This window comes from Pteropus medius, unplaced genomic scaffold (assembly GCF_902729225.1).
Source record: "Pteropus medius unplaced genomic scaffold, Ma_sr-lr_union100, whole genome shotgun sequence".
Lineage (NCBI taxonomy): Eukaryota > Metazoa > Chordata > Mammalia > Chiroptera > Pteropodidae > Pteropus > Pteropus medius.
This window is the reverse complement of record NW_024350924.1, coordinates 1960231-1979220: the sequence shown is the minus strand read 5'-3', so window position 1 is coordinate 1979220 and position 18990 is coordinate 1960231. Positions and strand designations below refer to the sequence as shown.

At 37.3% G+C, this 18990-nt stretch overlaps 1 protein-coding gene across 1 annotated transcript in view; it reads right to left on the bottom strand.

Moving 5' to 3' along the window:
- The window catches only part of EEIG2 (EEIG family member 2), a 55219-nt gene that overhangs the window by 20627 nt on the left and 15602 nt on the right, over positions 1-18990 (bottom strand). The window contains exons 2-4 of the mRNA XM_039841029.1: positions 12638-12758; positions 6631-6660; positions 1725-1841 (exon numbers count right to left, since the gene is read on the bottom strand). Coding sequence (XP_039696963.1) covers positions 1725-1841; positions 6631-6660; positions 12638-12758 — 268 coding nt within the window. The remainder of the gene's footprint in view (positions 1-1724; positions 1842-6630; positions 6661-12637; positions 12759-18990) is intronic.

Below are 18990 nucleotides of genomic sequence, written 5' to 3'. Positions count from 1 at the left end.
ATTTTGGAGATGGTAAAGTTTCTAGTGGTAAGAAAGTCGAGAGTGTGACCACAGGAGTAGGAACTGAGATGAAGAAAAGGAAAAAGTGGCTGGAGATACGTAGCTTAAGGAACTGAGAGGCCTTAGGCACATATAAGATTAGCTAAAAGAAGAGAAAATATAGAGAAGACAGTTCAGAAATATATATCACTCACACAGATGGTAAAGCCACCAAAAACGATGACAGATGGGATGAAGAGAAAAACCGTGAGCTAGGAGCTAAGTCATCAATGAGTAGGCGACAGAAGGTAATTAAGTGGCTAGAAGACAGAGATCAGAAGGGAGAGAGTGACTGCTGAATGGTGTGTGACCTACTCTGTTAAGTATGGTTTTTATAGGACCAAGTAGGAGAAATGGTGTGAAAAGATAAGTGGGGAGCCAGAAGGAGACTACAGCACGAGCTGGCCGGAAGGAATGTGGGGGTCTAAAATGTAAAAGTAATTTCAATTTCCAATAAAAACACCATAATTCAGAGAAAGATTATCTATATATTTATATAAGAAATATAAAGAAACTGAATTTAGTGGCTTGTTCAGGATCAGTCTAAGAATGAACTGTTTCTTCTGAGCCTGATGCTTAGACAGCATGAGAACATGAAAAGACCACTGACCAGGCAGCAGAAGACATGCATTCTGGTCTCAGCTCGGCCACTCACTACTTTAGTGAGACACTTAACCTCTGAGTCTCAGCTTCTTCATCTATAAAATAAAGACAATCTATGCCCAACCCTGTCTATTTCACAGAGGTATATGCAAATGCTTTGTGTATAGAGATCACCATAAAACCAGGTCAACATGATGTGCACAGAAGTTTACATCGTGCTATTTTTTTCTGACTTCCTTCCTATCTTCTTTCACCATCTTCCTCTCCTCCCCAACTACATTCCTCCTTTCTTTACAGCTGCTAAATTTGTGCAAGGAATGGACTGACTATAATAAGCACTCCATGCATTTTCACATCTTCAGAGCTAAATATTTACTAAAAATAAAGTTAGAAACTGTAGGTATAGGGTAATTCTTTGCGCCACTAACTCTGACCATCCAGTTTTTGTTCAGAATTATTTTTCTTTCTTATCACTAGATAACTTTCCATCACGGGGTAATCTAACTAAAATATAGCAAAAGGTTGATATATTGAGTTTTAATTGATGCAAAATGCTGTATAAATATTTCTTCAACTGGTCGCATTTCATATTCCCACCAACTCTCTGAAGCGCCTATTCTGTCTGTGGTCATCAGAACATGTGGCTCCTGACGGTACTTAGGGCAGACACTTTGAGTGCCATCTATCACTTCACTAATTACAAGAGAACTCAGTGACTTCTATGTGGCCACTGCAGCTGCTTTGGAAATGACCTTCTGGGAGCTATAAAGATTTTAAGGTATTCATTCATCATGCTCCCTCCTCCCAATGAGCCCTAATGCTGTAGGGGTTGTGTGCATTGTTCCTCGGGTGGGCACAGAGCCAGAGAGAAACACCTCGTGATCATGAAGGTGAACACTTGTTACTTTTCACTGCACTGGTGATTTGGGTAGTTTTTTTTCCCCTAGGTGATGAGTATTTCAGTGGTGTGCTCAGCTTATGATCTCAGTATGGATTCTCATCTTGTCTTTGACAGTATATACCTATGTTTATTTAAAGACAGAATTTCATTTGTTGACATGTAAATCTTGAAACGTGCTTACTTTAAGAATGGAATTATCTTGTCTTGTATTTTTGGTATCATAGCCTTCCAGTAAACAGCGGCGAGTGGTATTTCCTGATCCAGCAAACTCTGCCAGGTTTAGATCTGCAAAGCCCAGCTATGAAAAGAAAAAGAATTATATTAATAGAATATCTACTAGGCTTCTATCATATTCTCCTTAAAATAAACATTCAACCCATGCTCTAGATGAGTTATTTCAAATTTCAGTCATTTGCAATTTTTGTCATTTGAACAATGACTGTGTATTTACTTAATGTGTCTTTATTTATTTTACTTATTTATTTTTTTTAGGCGAGGCAACCCTTGGTTGACCTCACAGATTGCTAGGACCTTGTCAGCTTACAATCCCTTATTTTTTTATTTTTTATGTCCACAGCAGCTCGTCTTTTTAGGTGGTCTCCCATCCGAGTTCTAACCAGGCCCGACCCTGCTTAGCTTCCAAGATCAGATAGGATCGGGCTTGTTCAGGGTGGCTTGGCTGTAGACTCAATGTGTCTTTAAATTGGCTCACTTTTGGTAAAAAAATTATTACCTATTCTGCTCTTGTCTTAAGCAATACGATCTTTGAAATCATGAATTTTATGTGCTAAATATATATTTTTTTCTATATACATTAAAATACGTAACTGAAGTGAAGTAAATCAAACAACTAAAATCATTGCAAGTAGCAGTAGTACTCACGCCATACTATAGGAAATACTAGCAGACCAATCATGATCATTTGCATATACATATAGAAAGCTGATCGGACTTTCTTATCCCTAGTCTGGTTCTGGCTCTATTCTTAATTAACCACTGGAGACTACAGATGATTGCAGGTTATTAGGGTCTCACTCTCCACCCAAAGACTAGAATGATTTAAGGGTATCACATTTTTTCTTTGGTACGAGTGCATTCTCCTTCAGCATCTCTCATAACTTCGTTTTGCTGATCACCCTTAAGCAGGATCTCTCTTTATGAACCTTACTTCCATCCTTTCTCAGAGCCTAGCCCTAACCCTCCCTGCTGCTATCCAGAAGTTCAGCTCAGACCTGTTCCTCCCTCTCATTACAACCCAGGTTTGGTCCCCGTTTTATGCAGCTACCAAAGATTGCCCTCCAGTCTTTCCACTGATGTTGTTTAACCTTATTTCTTGTTTCCAAGTGGTACAAGTCAACCCCAATACATATTTTTTTTAAACAAAGTCTATTTTTCATGACTAAGTATATAGAGAGCCTTTTGTTAACAACAACAAAAAGTTTTAAATTTGCAATTATTAAGCACATCTCCCTGAATACATAATAAAAAGTACCGACCATTTTAAACACTGCTGTGATTTTAAGTTGCTTTAAGACTTTAGAACACACACAGGGCACATATGAATGATATTCAAGATGAAGAATTTAATTGTAGGCTGGAGCATTATTTTAGCACCTTTTAACTGGTACAAGAAGAAAGAACGTTAAGACCTTGAGAACAGTTAAAGGGCCACAAGCCCCAAATGCAATAAGTCAGAACACATCAAGTCGCAGGTAACATCTACCTAATTTTCACATGGTTACTCTGGTATTACTGCCTCTTTTAGGGGTCCAACAGATCAGCCAAAAAGCCTGGGTATGTCCAGGGCAAAGCCATATCCAAATAAACATGTGAAGACTCATGTGGCTATGTGATCACACATCATCCATATGCCCTATTTCATGTATTATCCTTTCTCTTTAAACCTCCAATGCCTCCTTCACGTCTGTACTTTGTGCTGATGTCTTGCATCCTGTTTCACTCAGAAGATAAAAGCAATCAAAACAGCACTTAACTTTCATAAGCTCTTATTGCCAGCCACATCCATTTACCTAACTGTATCTGTGCCCACATATTTGCCTTTCCATTTACTGTAAGTGAACCGGCTGTGCTCCGATCTAATGCCAACTGCTCTCCTGTTGCCTACTCAAGTTCATTGCTCCAGTAATTCTTTCCTCTCTCTTGCATTCTAAAATTTCCCTTCTCTACTGGCTCAGTCCCATCAGCACACAGACATGCTGGATTTTCTCCATCTTAATGAACAAAAGAAACCAAAACCTCACCCTACATCTCTCTCCAGTCTATTTTTCTGCTCCCCTTTACTGCAAAACTCCTTGAAAGAGTTGAATGTGTTGACTGTTTCTGATCCCTCTGTCCTTGGCCACCTCATCTCTTTGCCTCCCCTCTCCTTATTCTTCTAGCCATAGTGTCCTTTTCCTTAAAAATGCCAAGATCACCTCAAGACCTTTAACAATGACTGTTTTTTAACCTGACAGCTTCCCTCTGAGATCCTGTCACTTTCTTCTTCATTCTATTCAGGTCTAAGTTTGAATGTCATCTCTCTAAAGGGGCCTTTCCTGACAACTTTAGGACATGACCCATCTCCTCTCTCCCCTACCCTGTAGTTGTCATTCTTTATCTCTTATCTGGTTTATTTTTCTCCTTAGTAGTTATCATCACATCATGTACATACACGTTTTGTATTTATTTAGTTTATATTGTCCCCTTCCCTCAACCCTCTATTATAATGTAAGCTCCACAAAGGCAGGGATTTTTGTTTTGTTTACTGCTGCATCGTCGATATTTAGAATAGTGCCAGGAACAATGCCTGGCACATGGTAGGCAGTTAATACATATTTGTTGAATAAAAAACAGCCCATTGGCTCACCATCCATTGTTGGATTGTTGGTATTACAGTGTCACTAAGCATAATGCAAGTTAAAAAAAAATCTGGTCAGTCCCCATGATGAAAGCATACTAACAGGTGGGGTATGTTTTAGGCTGAAGGTCAGAGCATCTTTTATGTGCCAAGCCCTATTCTCAACACTGGAAAATAGTGATGAATGGGACAGATAAGGGCCGTCTTGAAGAGCTGACATTTCCGTGAGGTACCAGAATGGTCATATTTCTTTATGATCTTATCTTTGGCTCCACTGATATAATTGTCTTCTTAAAATGGTATCTGTGGCCAATATTACTCCACTTGCCAAACAATTCTGAGCATCTACATTCCAGGTAATGATAGGCATTAGGAATGTAAATCATTCCTATTCTCAAGGAGCTCATAGTTTAATAAGAGAAAACAGAAAATAAATTCCTATAAAAAAGTATAAGTGCTGTGATAGAGGAAGGCACAACTAAGAAAGAGGGAGAAAATAATTTTCTCAGTGGGGAGGGATGACTGAGCTGAGTTTTTAATGATACATGAGTTGACAGGACAAGAGAGGGGAGAAGCAAAGGCATGGTAGGGAAAATGTCAAGTCACAAGGCAAAGAGGCTAAAATAGCATGGCTCGCTCTAGGAAGTTGATGAAGGCAGTCTGTCTGAAGCTTAAGGATGAGTGAGTGTGTGTGTGTGTGTGTGTGTGTGTGCACGCGCACGCACACGCATGTGTACACAGATGATAGGCAAACCAAGATAGGTCTAATATGCTGGGTTAAAGACTGTGCACTTCGTTTTCCTTCACAGGTAATAGAAAGCTGCTGAAGGACTAAAAGTGAGGGAATGATATTATCCTGTTTGAACTTTTAGAACCATTTTTCTGGCACTATCATAGATGAAGGACTGGAGGGAGACAACAGAGGCAGAAAACAAAGGAGAAGAGGCCAGTGCAGGTTTTAAATAAGAAATAATGAAGGCACAACCTAAGGTAGTGGCCTTGGGAATGGAGAGAAGGGATGGTTTCAAGAACTTTTTGTAAGGGAGACATCAAAGAGACATCATAGCATACCCTGTTGTTTGCCTACCAACCATTCAGTGCCCTGCTATTTCTTGCTAGCAGAGCTCTGATTTCATTCAAGTGTCCATTTTTAGCTTATCCACGTGCATAAGGAAAGTAACCAAACCTCTAGCTCATTAGTGAATTGTGATTAGTCTAAGCTAACCACCGCAATCCATTTCCTATTGCCTATTACTGGTTTAGGAGTAGGCACATGATCCAGCTATAAACAATGAAAAATATAGGGAAATCCTTTGAGGGCCATATAGGAAAATATTCTCACTCAAAAAAGTCATACATGGGGAAGCAGTTGGATTTTGTTATATGTGAATGTGCTGACAAAAACTCAAGAAGCCAACCCACCTGGTGACTGGCTATGAGGGGAGCCAGCCAAGGACAAAATCATCACACAGAGAATGAAAGAACAGAAAGAGAAAAGTAACATGGGTTCCTGATGACATTCTCCAGTCAGTGGCTCAACCAATCCTGGGGCAGCTCTGCCTCACATCCTTGTTCAGTGAAATTAAAAAAAAAAAAAAATCTCTAGGTGAGGAGGGTTTTCTGTTACTTGTGGCAAAGAGCATCCTAAATGACAATGCAACAGTTGATTTTAGGGAGTTAGGTAGGTTTGATGGTTGGAACTAGTGCCCGGTACTTGGCTCAGACAACTGGGTTGATGGAGATGCCATCACAGAGGGGTATGTGGGTTTCCGATAGTATTACTAATTACTAAATCCTTCTATTCGGCAAAAAGCTGAGCACATTCATTAGTAATTTCATATAGCTAGTAGAAGTATAAAAGACAGTCGAGATCATGTATACGCAGAGTGCTAAGAGGACACAGAGGAAGGATCCTACCCCACTGGGGGTTGGTGGGAATAGAAATGCTTCCCAGGGGAGACTGGAGTAACAGATGCTGTTGCTTAATGCAAACCAGAGGTCGTCTTCTAGCAGGGAAGCTGAAACTTAAGAAGAACATCCCATAATCGGCATTTGGAAAGAATCTGACTATAGTTTATTGTTGGCTCCAACTGTTCAATCTCCAAGTTGCTTTATTTAAAGATAGCCAACTTGCACGGCAATTATAAGAGCAAACTACTTAATTTTTAAGCTTACAAACAGAAACGAATGATATAACAAATCTCAAAAGAGTTAAAGAACATTTACTTACCTTCGCATAAGTTTTTCCACCTTTTAATTCCTGCCAAAGATAGAAAACACTATAAGGTTACCATATGATTAAAGATCTAAAATTAAATATATATCAAATAATTCTGAAGCAGACATTTACATACTGGCAAACACAGATAGTATAATTCTAATGATCTTAAATACAACTATTTGAATGCCCCTTCCCCTAAATGACTAAAATTTTTATTTAGAATTTAACTTAATTCTGAAAGAGACCAATGGTGAGAAGACAAGCTAATATTTAATCTGTTTGCTGAAGAAATTGCCAAAAATGTCCTAGACATATTGCAAGAACCCAAATCACCAAAGAAAGGTTAAATTATTTACTTAGTTAAGCATATTAACACACTGTAGAAAGACTTTAACAAGAGTTGAAATCCCTGCCCCAGAGACAACCACACGCACACAACACACACTGATTACATATATATGATATTATTCCATGTTAGAATAGAAACCTTTTATCTAATGTGAACAAGACTGGCAAAAGTGAAAAAGAATAAAAAACAATATATGGATATCTTGACATTTTAATTTAAAATATATAACTGCATGTTAATTTGCCAAATCTCTGAATGTAGGCTATCACACAGATGTGAGAGTAAGTGTCAAGCACTTAGAACGATGCCTAGCACTCAGTCTATGTTGTCTACGTGTTTGCCATTATACTTAGAGCCAAACTCTCCTCTCTCCACCTACTTTTTAAAATGTGTTTGCTGGATGGAGTTGTCTCTTATCTTTATTGCATAAATCAGATACATAATGCATTATCTATTATCTTCGACTTTAAAACGGTAAATTTAACTAAGTTGAGAAGCAATCTATGGTAAATTCTATTATTCATGAGGTTGCTGCTCCTCCCCTTCTGTGCCCATTGATGCCAGGCGTGGCTATGCCACTAGAGCTACCCTATTATGAATGATCAAAATTTTCTTCTATATTAGGTCACTGTCATATCCCTTCACAGCCCCCCTCACTAAACTAAGCAAAACAAAACATTCTCCAGATGATCTTTGTCTCTTCTAGCTGATTCTTCTCTTTGCTCTTTACAGTCTCACCTTTCAAAAGATGAAATTTGCTGTATCCCACTCTATTCAATCTATCCCAACTGGTTCTTGTCCTCATTTTCCCTCTGTAATGGCTCTTAAGATTACCAATAATCTCCATTTTTGTCAAAGCCAAAGGCTCTGTCTTCATTTTACTTAATCTTGCACCAGCTTTTGACAGGCCTGCCCCACTTCATCTCCTTTTTACATTTTTTTCCCCTCTAAACTTCCATGGTGCCACAATTGCCTGATTTTACTCCTACCTCACTGTCTGCTCCTTCTCACTCTCCTTTGCTGGACCTACTCCTGTACTCAACCTCTGTAGAAAGAAGTTTTACCCCAATTATCCACTGTCTCCCTCTCAACTGTAAGAGAATCCTCTATTTTTAGTTGGATATTTAGCTACCAAAAATAATATTTTCTACCTTCCTTTTGTGCTACAGCAGTATGATTAAGATCTGGCCAAGAGCATGTAAGAAGTGATATATATGAATTCTTCCTCCTTTCTTGGACTTGCTAACAATAATTTATACTACCTCGAAGTGTTGGAGTGATCCGGGATTTGGCCTAGGGCCTCTTGTCTTCTTTGTCTACACTTTCTCCCTGGGTGACTAATTCAGGTCCAAGGCTCTAAATAAAAACCATATGCTGATGACTCTCAAATCCCTATCTCTAGTCTGAGATTCTCCCCTGAGTGCCAGACTATTTAAAATAGCAGACTATTTAAAATACCAGTAGGTATTTAAAACTGCCTACTTGACATCTTTACTTGATGTCACATAGATACCTCAAATTTAACATAGTCAAAATAGGCCTATTGATCTCTGCTTATTCATCCCCCAAATTGTTCCACTTTGAATCTTTGCCATTTCAATAAACAACATAATCATCTACCTATAAGCTCAGGCAAAAGCAGTAAGGGTTATCCTTGATTCTACTTTTCCTCTCATTTGCCACATCCAACCCACACTAGGGGTCTACCCCCCAAAATATACCCTGAATCATACCATCATACAAGCATTCCTCACTTGAATTGTCCCAAACACCTAAGTGGTCTCTCTGCAATGCATCCTCCACATAGCAACAAAAGTGACCTTAGAAGATCATGTCTCTCTTTATTAAAATCTTCAAATGAATTCCAGTTATAATTAGAATAAAATCTAAACTCATCACCGTGGCCTATAAGGCCCTACCTAATCTAGTGCTTCCAACCTAATCTCCAAGATCGCTCCCTCTCCATGTTTTCCAGGCTGGTCTTCTGTCATTTAAATATGCCAGATTTGTTGACTGTCCTAAAATAAATGGGGTTCACAGTACATTTAAATCTGTGGCTTGATATTTTCATCAGGTTTAAAAGATTCTCAGCCACAATCTCTCTCCTTCTCAGGCTCCAATCACATACGTGTGAGACCTTTAAACCATTTCTCCTTTCTTATACTCTTTTGTGTATATTCCATCATTTCTCTCTCTGTGATTTACTCTGGATATTTTCTTTTGTCTTATTTTCCAGTTTACCAAAGCTCTCTTCAGTTATGATAAACCCGCTGTTAAATCTATCTGATAAGATTTATTTTCACTCATTTAGCTTTACATTTTAGTTATTGTATTTTTCTGTTCTGGAATTCAATTTGCTTTTCTTTTAGTTTCTAGTTCTCTAACAAAATTCCCCATATTGTTCACGAATTACAGTTACTGTAAAAGTTTATTTCTGATCTTCTTAACATCTGAATCTGTTTTTATTATCTATTTTCCTTCTGATTTTTGGTCATGCAGTCATGTCTCTTGGTATGCTTGGTAATTTTTGTGCATGACAACGTGAAGCAATAATTTGAAGCTCAGAGTAATGTTCTTTTCTTCAGAAAAGAGATACATTTGCCTCTGGTAAATAGTAGGGTAGGGGCTGATCATCTTGATCCAAGCAGGGACTGAGCTGACTGGAAGCTGAGTTTCAGTCTTTCTAAGGGCTGATCTACATCTGCTACATTCCTCCTTCTAGGCTGAAACTCTTAGGGAGTCCCAGTGAAAAGCTTGGGGATTCTCTAAGCTGCTGATGGGCCCTGGACTTCAGTTTTTGTCCCTTTAGTCCTGTAAAATTGCTGGACTCTCAGCTCAACTTCTTAGCCTCTCTCAGTTGTTGCTTTTGGCTCAGTTTCTTAACCACTACTTGAAAATTAGCAAATGCTTTGAGAGTAAAATAAATGTGAAACATCAGACTCATCTCTTTACACTTCCCTTGACTATAATTCTAAGCTGCTCAAGTCCTTACTGCCTTGGCTCTGATGCCTTCAAGCAGCTACCTTTAATATTTTGTCTAGCTTTTTGGTTGTTCTCAGAGGAAAGGGTCTTCTGTAATAAGCCAGCCCATTAATTTCAGAAGCATAAATCTCCAGGTTTATTAGAATCTCAGGGCCTGTTATAGATTGAATTGTAGGCCTTTCCTGCAAACAGATATGTTGGAGTCCTAACCCTTGGTACCTCAGAATGTGACTCTATATGGAAAGAGTGTTAGTATGGGTAGTCTAGTTAGAATGAGGTCCTAATCCAATTTGACTGGTGTCCTTATAAAAAAGGAGAAATTTGGATATAGAGACAGATACACACAGAGGGAAGATGACGTGAAGACACAAAGAGAGAAGAGAGCCATGTCACGGGAACCAGAAAGTAGAGTCCTTGACAGCCGGAACTCATTCCAGTTCACCACAGTCTTTCTAGTGCCTACGACTGTGCCTGGCACACTGTAGGAACTCACATATTTGTTTGTGAGTGACTACTTCTCTGTGTCCTAGGCAACAGAGTACATTGTCAAACTTTTTGATCTTTGTCAAGTTTATAGGTAAAAAATGGTATCTTATTTATAGTTTTAATATACATGAGTGAGACCTGAGTAACTTTTTATATGCTTAAGCTATTTATATTTTTCTTTTTGTGAAATATATATTCTGTCCCTTGCCTATTTTACTCTTGGGTTGTTATCTTTTATAACTTCAGATTCTTCATCATATTTGTCGTAGTAATTTACATTATTGCTGCAAGTGTGAAGTGAAATTAAAATATTATTCAAGAACCTGATCTCACTATCAGTATATATATTTTATTTGAAGATGCTCTTTCTATACTAAGGAAATGGGCGTTTGACATGATTTGCAGCTATTTTCCCCTAATTTATGACTTTGCTTAAGGTATTTTTTACAGTGCAGGATGTGTTTATATAGTTGAGTTTACTAATTTTCCTTTATGAGTTCTTACTTTTATTCTCATATGGCTTTTTCTCCTTTCTCACTGGTTGAGAGATAACAAGACTAGAGCAACTCCTCAGGATCTAAAGACAGGCACCATGTGGCAAAGATGGCAGAGCTGCCCTGCCAGCCCTGGGACCCGTGGCTATTCCCCAAGGGAGACATAAACCTCTATCTTGTTTGAGTCATTGTATATTTGGGTATCTGCTTCAGTAGCTTATCATATATGCTCTAACTAATACACCAAATCATCATTATCTGAGGAACTGGTTTATTTCAGATGAATGAGTCCTACCTTAAAGAGAGAAAAAAAAAAGTTTTTATAATAGTAGACTCTGAGTTTCTTTAATTAGCAATATCCCTTTTTCTAACGGGTTACATGTATTTTCTTAAAATTCAAAGACTGATTATCTTTCAAAAATCATGATGAGAATTCCATTTAGAAAAGGTTTTGATGTAAGAGCCACAGCAGCAATTAAGATAGGAAGGGAAGAAGTCAGGATACTTTACTTATATCTCAGTTAATCCTTATAACTTCTCAAAGAAGCAATTATTATACTGTTATTTGAATGAGGAAACCAATTTTTAAAAAATCAGGAGAACTGCCTAAGGTCTCACAGTTAATAAGTGGTATTTCCGGGCTTCAAACCCAGGTGAGTATGATGCCATGTACGCTTTCACTGCATTATACTTCCTTTAGAGAAGCGTCTATTCAATTGTTACTGCTCCAAATATGACGATTTTAGACTATTTTCATTAGAGGCTTAAAACGTATAAAAATATATGTATTTGTTTTATTTTAACTGAGTAGGTTAAACAATGTAAGATAATTTAAAATATAGCCATATACATAATAGTACTAACAGTTCACTCAAAAAGCAGAATAAGAAAACTAAAAAGATAACTTTTTATCTGACATAGAAGGATGTAAAACTGGAGTGGAAAAGAACAAGGCAAGAGATTCCTGCTTTTCATTCCTTCTCTATTTAATTTTTGAACATGTATGTTTTACTTTGATAATTTAAAAAATGTATATAAAATATAAAACATAAAGCTTACATTTTAAAGCCAGTAGTTTAATTCACCAGTGATGGTGACTAATGGATTCCTCTTTTTAACCCCAAATGGTAAGATCACATATTTATATATGATTAGGTTGAACCATCTGAGATCGCCATTTTTTGTAGATTAGTAATAGGCCTCAACCTAAAATGTGAAAAGGAAATATATAAAAAAGAAAATATGGACTTGGAATTAGAAAGATTTGTGTTTGAGTCCTTTGCCATTTATTAGTTATGTGAATTTAGGCAAGTAACAACCTCTTTGAGCCTGAGTTTTTCTGAAAATGGAAAAAAATAACACCTATTTTCACAGTTTTTATTATACACAATATATGTGGAGTCCCTAAAACAGTGCCTACCAAAGAGGAATTTAATGAATAGCAGGATAGAGACATACGGAGCCCCTGAAATAATACAAGTAAGGTTAATACTTATATGTATAGTAATAGTGAGTTAAGGTTCTTCAATAATATCTTAATTTATAACTTTGGATTCTTCATCATATTTGTCACGGCAATTAAAATTTTTGCTGCAAGTGTGAAGAAAAATTACCTATAACAGTTCTAAGGATAAAGCAGAGTTAAATAAAGTGAGTCAGTGACTATGAAACTAATGATGTTTTCTGAAAGAGGCTATTTTCATACCTTTCTCACAGATACTCTGTAGATACAAGGATCTAGGATGCCTGTTGTGGCACTTGCACTCATTTTGCACATAAATGAGAACTTCTTCCTCCAGTGAACACAGTTTGCTTGCACCACCTCCCTGAAGGAAAAAAAAAAAGAACCCATTAAGTAACCATTATTTATGAGACATTTAAAAAGCGCACACACTCTTTCACTCGTCTACAATGCAAAAGTGATATATTAAAAGCCAGTATTCAGAAACAGTGAAACACAAAGGAAACTAATTCTTAACAATGTGACCTGAAAAATTTTGAAGGTTTTAATTGTCCACAGAAACTGAAAACAAGTTAAGTTTACTTATCGGTTCAATCAATATAAATAGAAACTTCACTATTCGTTCATTCAATGTGTATTTTAGGTGTGCCGGGTACATGCTAGATGTTTAAAATGAAGAGGAGAATGACAACACTCCTAATCCTACAGGACTTACAGCTTACAGTTAGTGTAAGAGACAGAAACATAAACGGTTATTCTAAAATGAGCTGCTGTCATAGTTTTACTCCTGTTTCAGCCATAATGGCAACAGCAGCTACCATTTATTGACAGCTTACTATATGCTATTTAATCTCACAACAGCCCTAGGAAATAGCTGGTATCCATTTTATAGATGAGGAAAATGAAGCACAAGGAGGGAAGTTAACTCAGTGTCATTTAGATAGAAAGCAGAAGAACTAACATTCAAACAAGGGACTTTTAACTCAAAAGCCTGCTTGTTCACAAAGGAAAATCTCTATTTTTCTTACAACTCTTCTCTTTTCAGTTTCCGGGCCTTTGTACATGCTGTTCCCTCTACTGTTCCATGTAAGAATAGGGGCTTAGCCTTAGAAAGGATAACTATTCCTCTAAAATAGGAAGAAAAGAAAGACAATGGGTGAAAATAAAGAGAAAATTGGTGAAATGATGAAGGCAGAAAATGAGGGCTCAGCATTAACACTGTGGACAATATATTGTCAACCATTCAGTATTTGTTGACTGAATGAATAAACGTCATGCATGGAACACAAATGAACAGTCCCAGTTACCAATTCTTCCCTATACTACTTCACAGCTATTCCTAAATCAACCCCTTTCCTGTGTCTAGCACCACTACCCTGATTCAGTTCCTCAACAGATCTTCCCTGAAATATGACAACAGCCTCCTAATGGTCCTTGCTCGAGTCTACCTTCCTCACTGCTACCAGAGAGTGCCTTCTAAAAAACAAATCTAATAATGTGTTTCCTGTCTGAAATCCTTCACTGTTTTCCCATGTCTTAGAGGATTTGGTCCAATCTCAACATGGCAGCTCCACGATTAGGTCCCTCCTATCTTTAGTCTCGTCTCTTGACCCTTTCTGTCTCGGACTGCTTGTCATTCTCCATTTTACATCACACTATTTCCCATTTGTATGCCTTTGTTCATACTGTTTTCTTTCCCTTACATGCTCTCTATCCCCCCTCTCAACTTCCCATATTCTCCCGTGTAACCGGAATGCTTTCGTTTAGTCATTACCTCCTCTAAGAACCTTACCCAACTCAGCCTTCAGGTAAAAGCCTGGTGTTCTGTACACTCTGTCTGCCTTGATTCCCTGAACACCTGAGTGTTTGCCATTCCCTATCCTAGAGTACTGTCACCAGGGAGGGGCTGGCAAGATCTGGCTGAGTGGGCTTTCTCTACTCAGTCCTCATCCATCTAGCACGAGGTCCTAATTTCCTTTTCCCTGCTTTGTCTGTGGCAGATTCTTCTATGATTACACATATTGCAGATGAACCAATAGTGTAGCTGAATTTTAAAAATTCACAAGCTTAAAAAAGTTGTTGACTATGGCCTTTCCTAATAAGAACTTAAGTAGAAATAGGAATGTTAATTGAAATAATCTTTTAGATTTTGTAATGTCAAAATAATAGCCCTGGAGTCTTAAACAATTTCTCCAAAATATTTTTTCTGTGCCTAAGGCAATTAATTATTCAGAAATTTTTTGTGATTATCTTTAATGTACGTATATACACACCCATACAGCTGTTAGAAGGTTGTCTAAATCACACACAAACAACAAAAAAAGTGGCAGTTAGTTCGTGACAGTTTGTTATACTGATGAGTTACCATGGAAACAAACTCAGACTACTTGGCAACTGAGACAAAAGTCCCATTAGCAAATGCTTTCCGTTATATGAGTCATTAATTTCCTATGAGTTTTATACGGTTGCTTAACCACTTTCAAGAAACAAAGCAACAGAATATGATTTGTGTTGATACTGTGGAAAGCCAAGTATTTCTAAGATAAAATGATAAAGTTGCTGGTTGTGAAATACATAAGCGGAGGACTTAACAGAAGGTCCATGTTGCTTTGGCTATTGTTTATGCTTTAAAGAGTCAAAGAAGATCTAAAAAGTCTTTAAACAGTAAAAGCAATACAAAATAAAATGGAAATTATGGATCCATTTTCGTATGACTACTTAGTTACTGTACTAGCCAACTGCGTTACTTAATTTTCTAAAAATAACTTGCATTATGTATACTCCAGGAACATATTTAAAATTATGCCATGTCTTGGTAGTTCAAAATATTTTTAACTTTTTAGAAACGGTGATTTAAAAAAGAAACTGCTATGAGGCATGCAAGCTGTTTTGCTAGACAACATTACTGGGGGGAGGTTAAGAGCTTGTATTCAGAGCCAGTCTGTCTGGGTTCAAATCCTGCCTCTGCCTATTGCCAGCTGTCATGCTGGACGCATTCCCTAACCTCCCTGCATTTCCATTTCTTCTTCTGTGAAACAGGGATGATAACAGTACCTATACCTCATGGGAAATTTGGGAAACCAAGTGAATTATTACACATAGTGTTTTGAACAGTGCCTGGCTTATAGTGGATATCAATAATAAATGTCAGAAGTTGTTATTATCAAGATATAAGGAGTTCTAAGTCTACTTACATTTGCCCTCCAGAGAGACATAATGCTCAAATTTACAAGTAGAGAATATTCCTTAATCTATTTTATAAAAGATATAGATTTCTAAGAAAATTATTCTTTGGGAACTGAGGCAAAAACAAATATTTTAAGACTCCAAGGATAAATGAGCTCTATAAAGTTGTAACTTTTAATGACAATAGTAAGGATAAATGAATCTCTCACACCCTAAAGGTATTTTTGGCTTTAGTAACTGGGTGGACAGTACCATCATTCAATAGAAAACATTTAAACACAAAAGATTATCTTTCATCTATGCATTCTGCTGGTGGTGTTAAGACAGTGAGGGAGATGATAATCTAGTTTTGGACATTTTGAGGTGGAGGAGCCTGAAAGTCCCTCATTTGGAAATGCCAGTAGGCAGACAGATATAGAGACCTAGAACTCAAAGCAGAGGTCAGGGCTAGAAATACAAATGTGAAAGTCCTCAGCATGTAGATGGTCACTGAGGCCATGGGAATGGATGAGGCCATTCAGGGAGAGAGGGCAGAGTAGGAAGGGAAGAGAGCTGAGTCTGGTACTCTAGGGAACACCGTAAGGTACAGGAGAGGAAGGGAGGCAGGCAAAGGAGACGACAAGATCGACAGAGAGAGACGCAAAGGAGATCATGTTATCACTGAAACCACACCAAGGGAAAATATTTTTAAGAGGGAATTGCTCAACCACATCCAATGCGGCAGAGGTCAGGTACAATAAAAATTAACAAGAAGCGACAATGAAGTCACTGATAACATTGGTAAGTATAGTTTCAGTGAAAAGGTGGGGGTGGAAAGCAGATTACTATGGGAGGCAGGGAATACAGAGAATTAATTTCAAATATTTTAGTAATTAAGTAGAGGCAGCTAGATGGGGATACGGGGTGGAGGAAGGATTTCATTTTAACCCATGAGAGACTTATACACATGCTTTGATGCTGATAGAAAAGAACCAGTGAAGAGAAAAAGTCAAAGATCTGACAGGGTGTGAATGATAGCACCAGAGGGGACCCACCCCGGAGAATGTCAGAGGGGGTGGGATGCAGACAATACGTCTGGGGACTGGCCTTGGGCAGGAGAAGGGCTCCTCTCGCATGATGAGGAGGGCAAGAGAAAAAGGCAAGAGCTGATACAGGCACGTTTGTCAACAAGCACTGTTTACTGCCAGAACTTAGTTATAATGAGAAACTTCATATAAAAAACACAGTACTACTTGGCATACAGTAGGTCCTCAGACAAAGGTTTCCTGAATACTTGCTTCTTAATACTCTGCTGCATATATTACCAAAAAAAATCTTTGTAGCCTCATGTAAGAAAGACTGCCATTCAGTGACTTGGCAGGTGTCCTAATAAAATACGTCATTTAAACAAAAGTATTCAAAATTATGCTCATTTTTATAGTACGATCATAGACTAATGTTTTTATGAGTAAAAATGTTTAAATTAAAACTATGCACTTATGTTCATCTGAAGAGACATAAATTAAGTTCCCTCATATATAGTCACAGGTCATTCTTTCTATATATTTTTTCATCACCTTTCTAAACATTTAATACAAACAGAATAGTATAAAAAGGGAGAGTAGCACCTGTCAGTCAACGTACAGTTTTCTATTCATAACTTTTCAGCTTAACAGCCAGGAAAAGGATAGTATAATGGAAAGAGCAAAGGACAGAAAATCAAGATGTTTTTCTATTATAAAATATATAAGTAACTTTAGACTAGTTATTTAACCTGCTTTGAGGGAAGGGTGTCTCAATTTCCTCATCTGGAAACAGAAGTGTTGAACTAGATGCTGTGTACCATAAAATTTCATGATTCCATGTATCAAAATGAATATTTCTGACAAAAATATTTTATCATTCTAGAAATTACTTTCCCCGTAACCATACACATTCTACATAGCATCACTTCTCTATTTTATAGGAAGGACAATAAAAATGAAGAAAACACAATAAAAAATGAAATAGTCAAAAAAATTATAATCTAAAAAAGATATCATACTAAAAACTTAAGAATACATATTATGGTATAGTCTAGGAAATTTGAATGAAAAGAAAACTCAAAACCTCCCAATTTCAATAAGGTAGAAATCCTTTAAAAATATAGGAAATTAAACAGAACTGTGTGAGAATAGGAAAAATGAATTAAAAGTTACATCTTACGAACAATAAAAAAAAGGGCAAGAAACTAAGTCAGCGGGTTACCAGTTCTTTCAAAAATACCTTATTTTTGCACAAAAGGATATTTTTGTCTTTTCTGAATAATCTAAAAGCATGTATGAAAATAACAGTTGTAAACAGTTTCTATATCACATATTCAGTCAGTTTCTAGATCAAGGAATGTATGGCTCCTTTTTTGTGCGTAGACTAAAGTCTAAATTCTTTAACTACATATTTAACTCTCCATGGTCTGCCCTCAACCTCTCAAATTTGATCCTCTATGGTTTACCTTTGCTGACTCTTCACTAAACTGAATTATCCACTATTCCCTGCGTAGGCACTATGCCCCTGCACACCTGCTTTCATGCGTTCTTTCCCTTTGAGATGCCCTCCAAATGCCTTCTATCCTTTACCTGCCATCTAACCTCATCCACGTGGTATTATGGGATGAGAACAAATTTTGGACTCAGAAGACCTGGGCTCAAGTCTAATTTCAACCCCGAATGATGCCGCTGAACAAATTACTTTCCTCCATGTAAGTTTCTTCTTTTATGAAATGTTTTGTAGTCAGCTACACATTGGTAAACACATTGCCTGAATCTATAAAATATTATAAAAATACACTTTAAAGGGTAGCATGAAAATTAAATGATGTAATATATATACCACTGTGTAAACCACAAGGTGTTATGAATCAAGATTTCAAGACTTCACTTGAAAGATTTTTGTTTTGTTTTTTTTTATAGTGGTTAGACATTCATATAAACTATGAAGTAATCTCCCTGATTAGTCTAGTACCCACCTGGCACTATATATAATTATTTCAATATTATTTATTATATTCTCTATGTTGTACTTCCAAAGTTTCTTCCGTATTTCCTGAGTCCTGGAGTGAAATTATTTTCTTGTTCCTATAAAATCCTGGGACATTTTCTATGTACATTTGGAGCTGCCTTGCAAATGAAAGATACTGAAAGCAAGAGAAATGAGACTTTAATGAAGTTTTGCTGTGTGCTATGAAAGTACTTTTTACCAGTATTATCACTGAAAGGGAATTCTACAGGATAAGAGGAGGTTTTCTGGTACAGTGACAGGAAGCAGTGAATTCCAAAGCACATGTACAGGCCACCGAGACCTACTTGGAGATACAGAGGAAGAGAAACAGACTGCGGAAGGTTCCCATTCTTGAGATGAAGAGTGAAATGAGTGGAATGTGACAAAGTAGCACG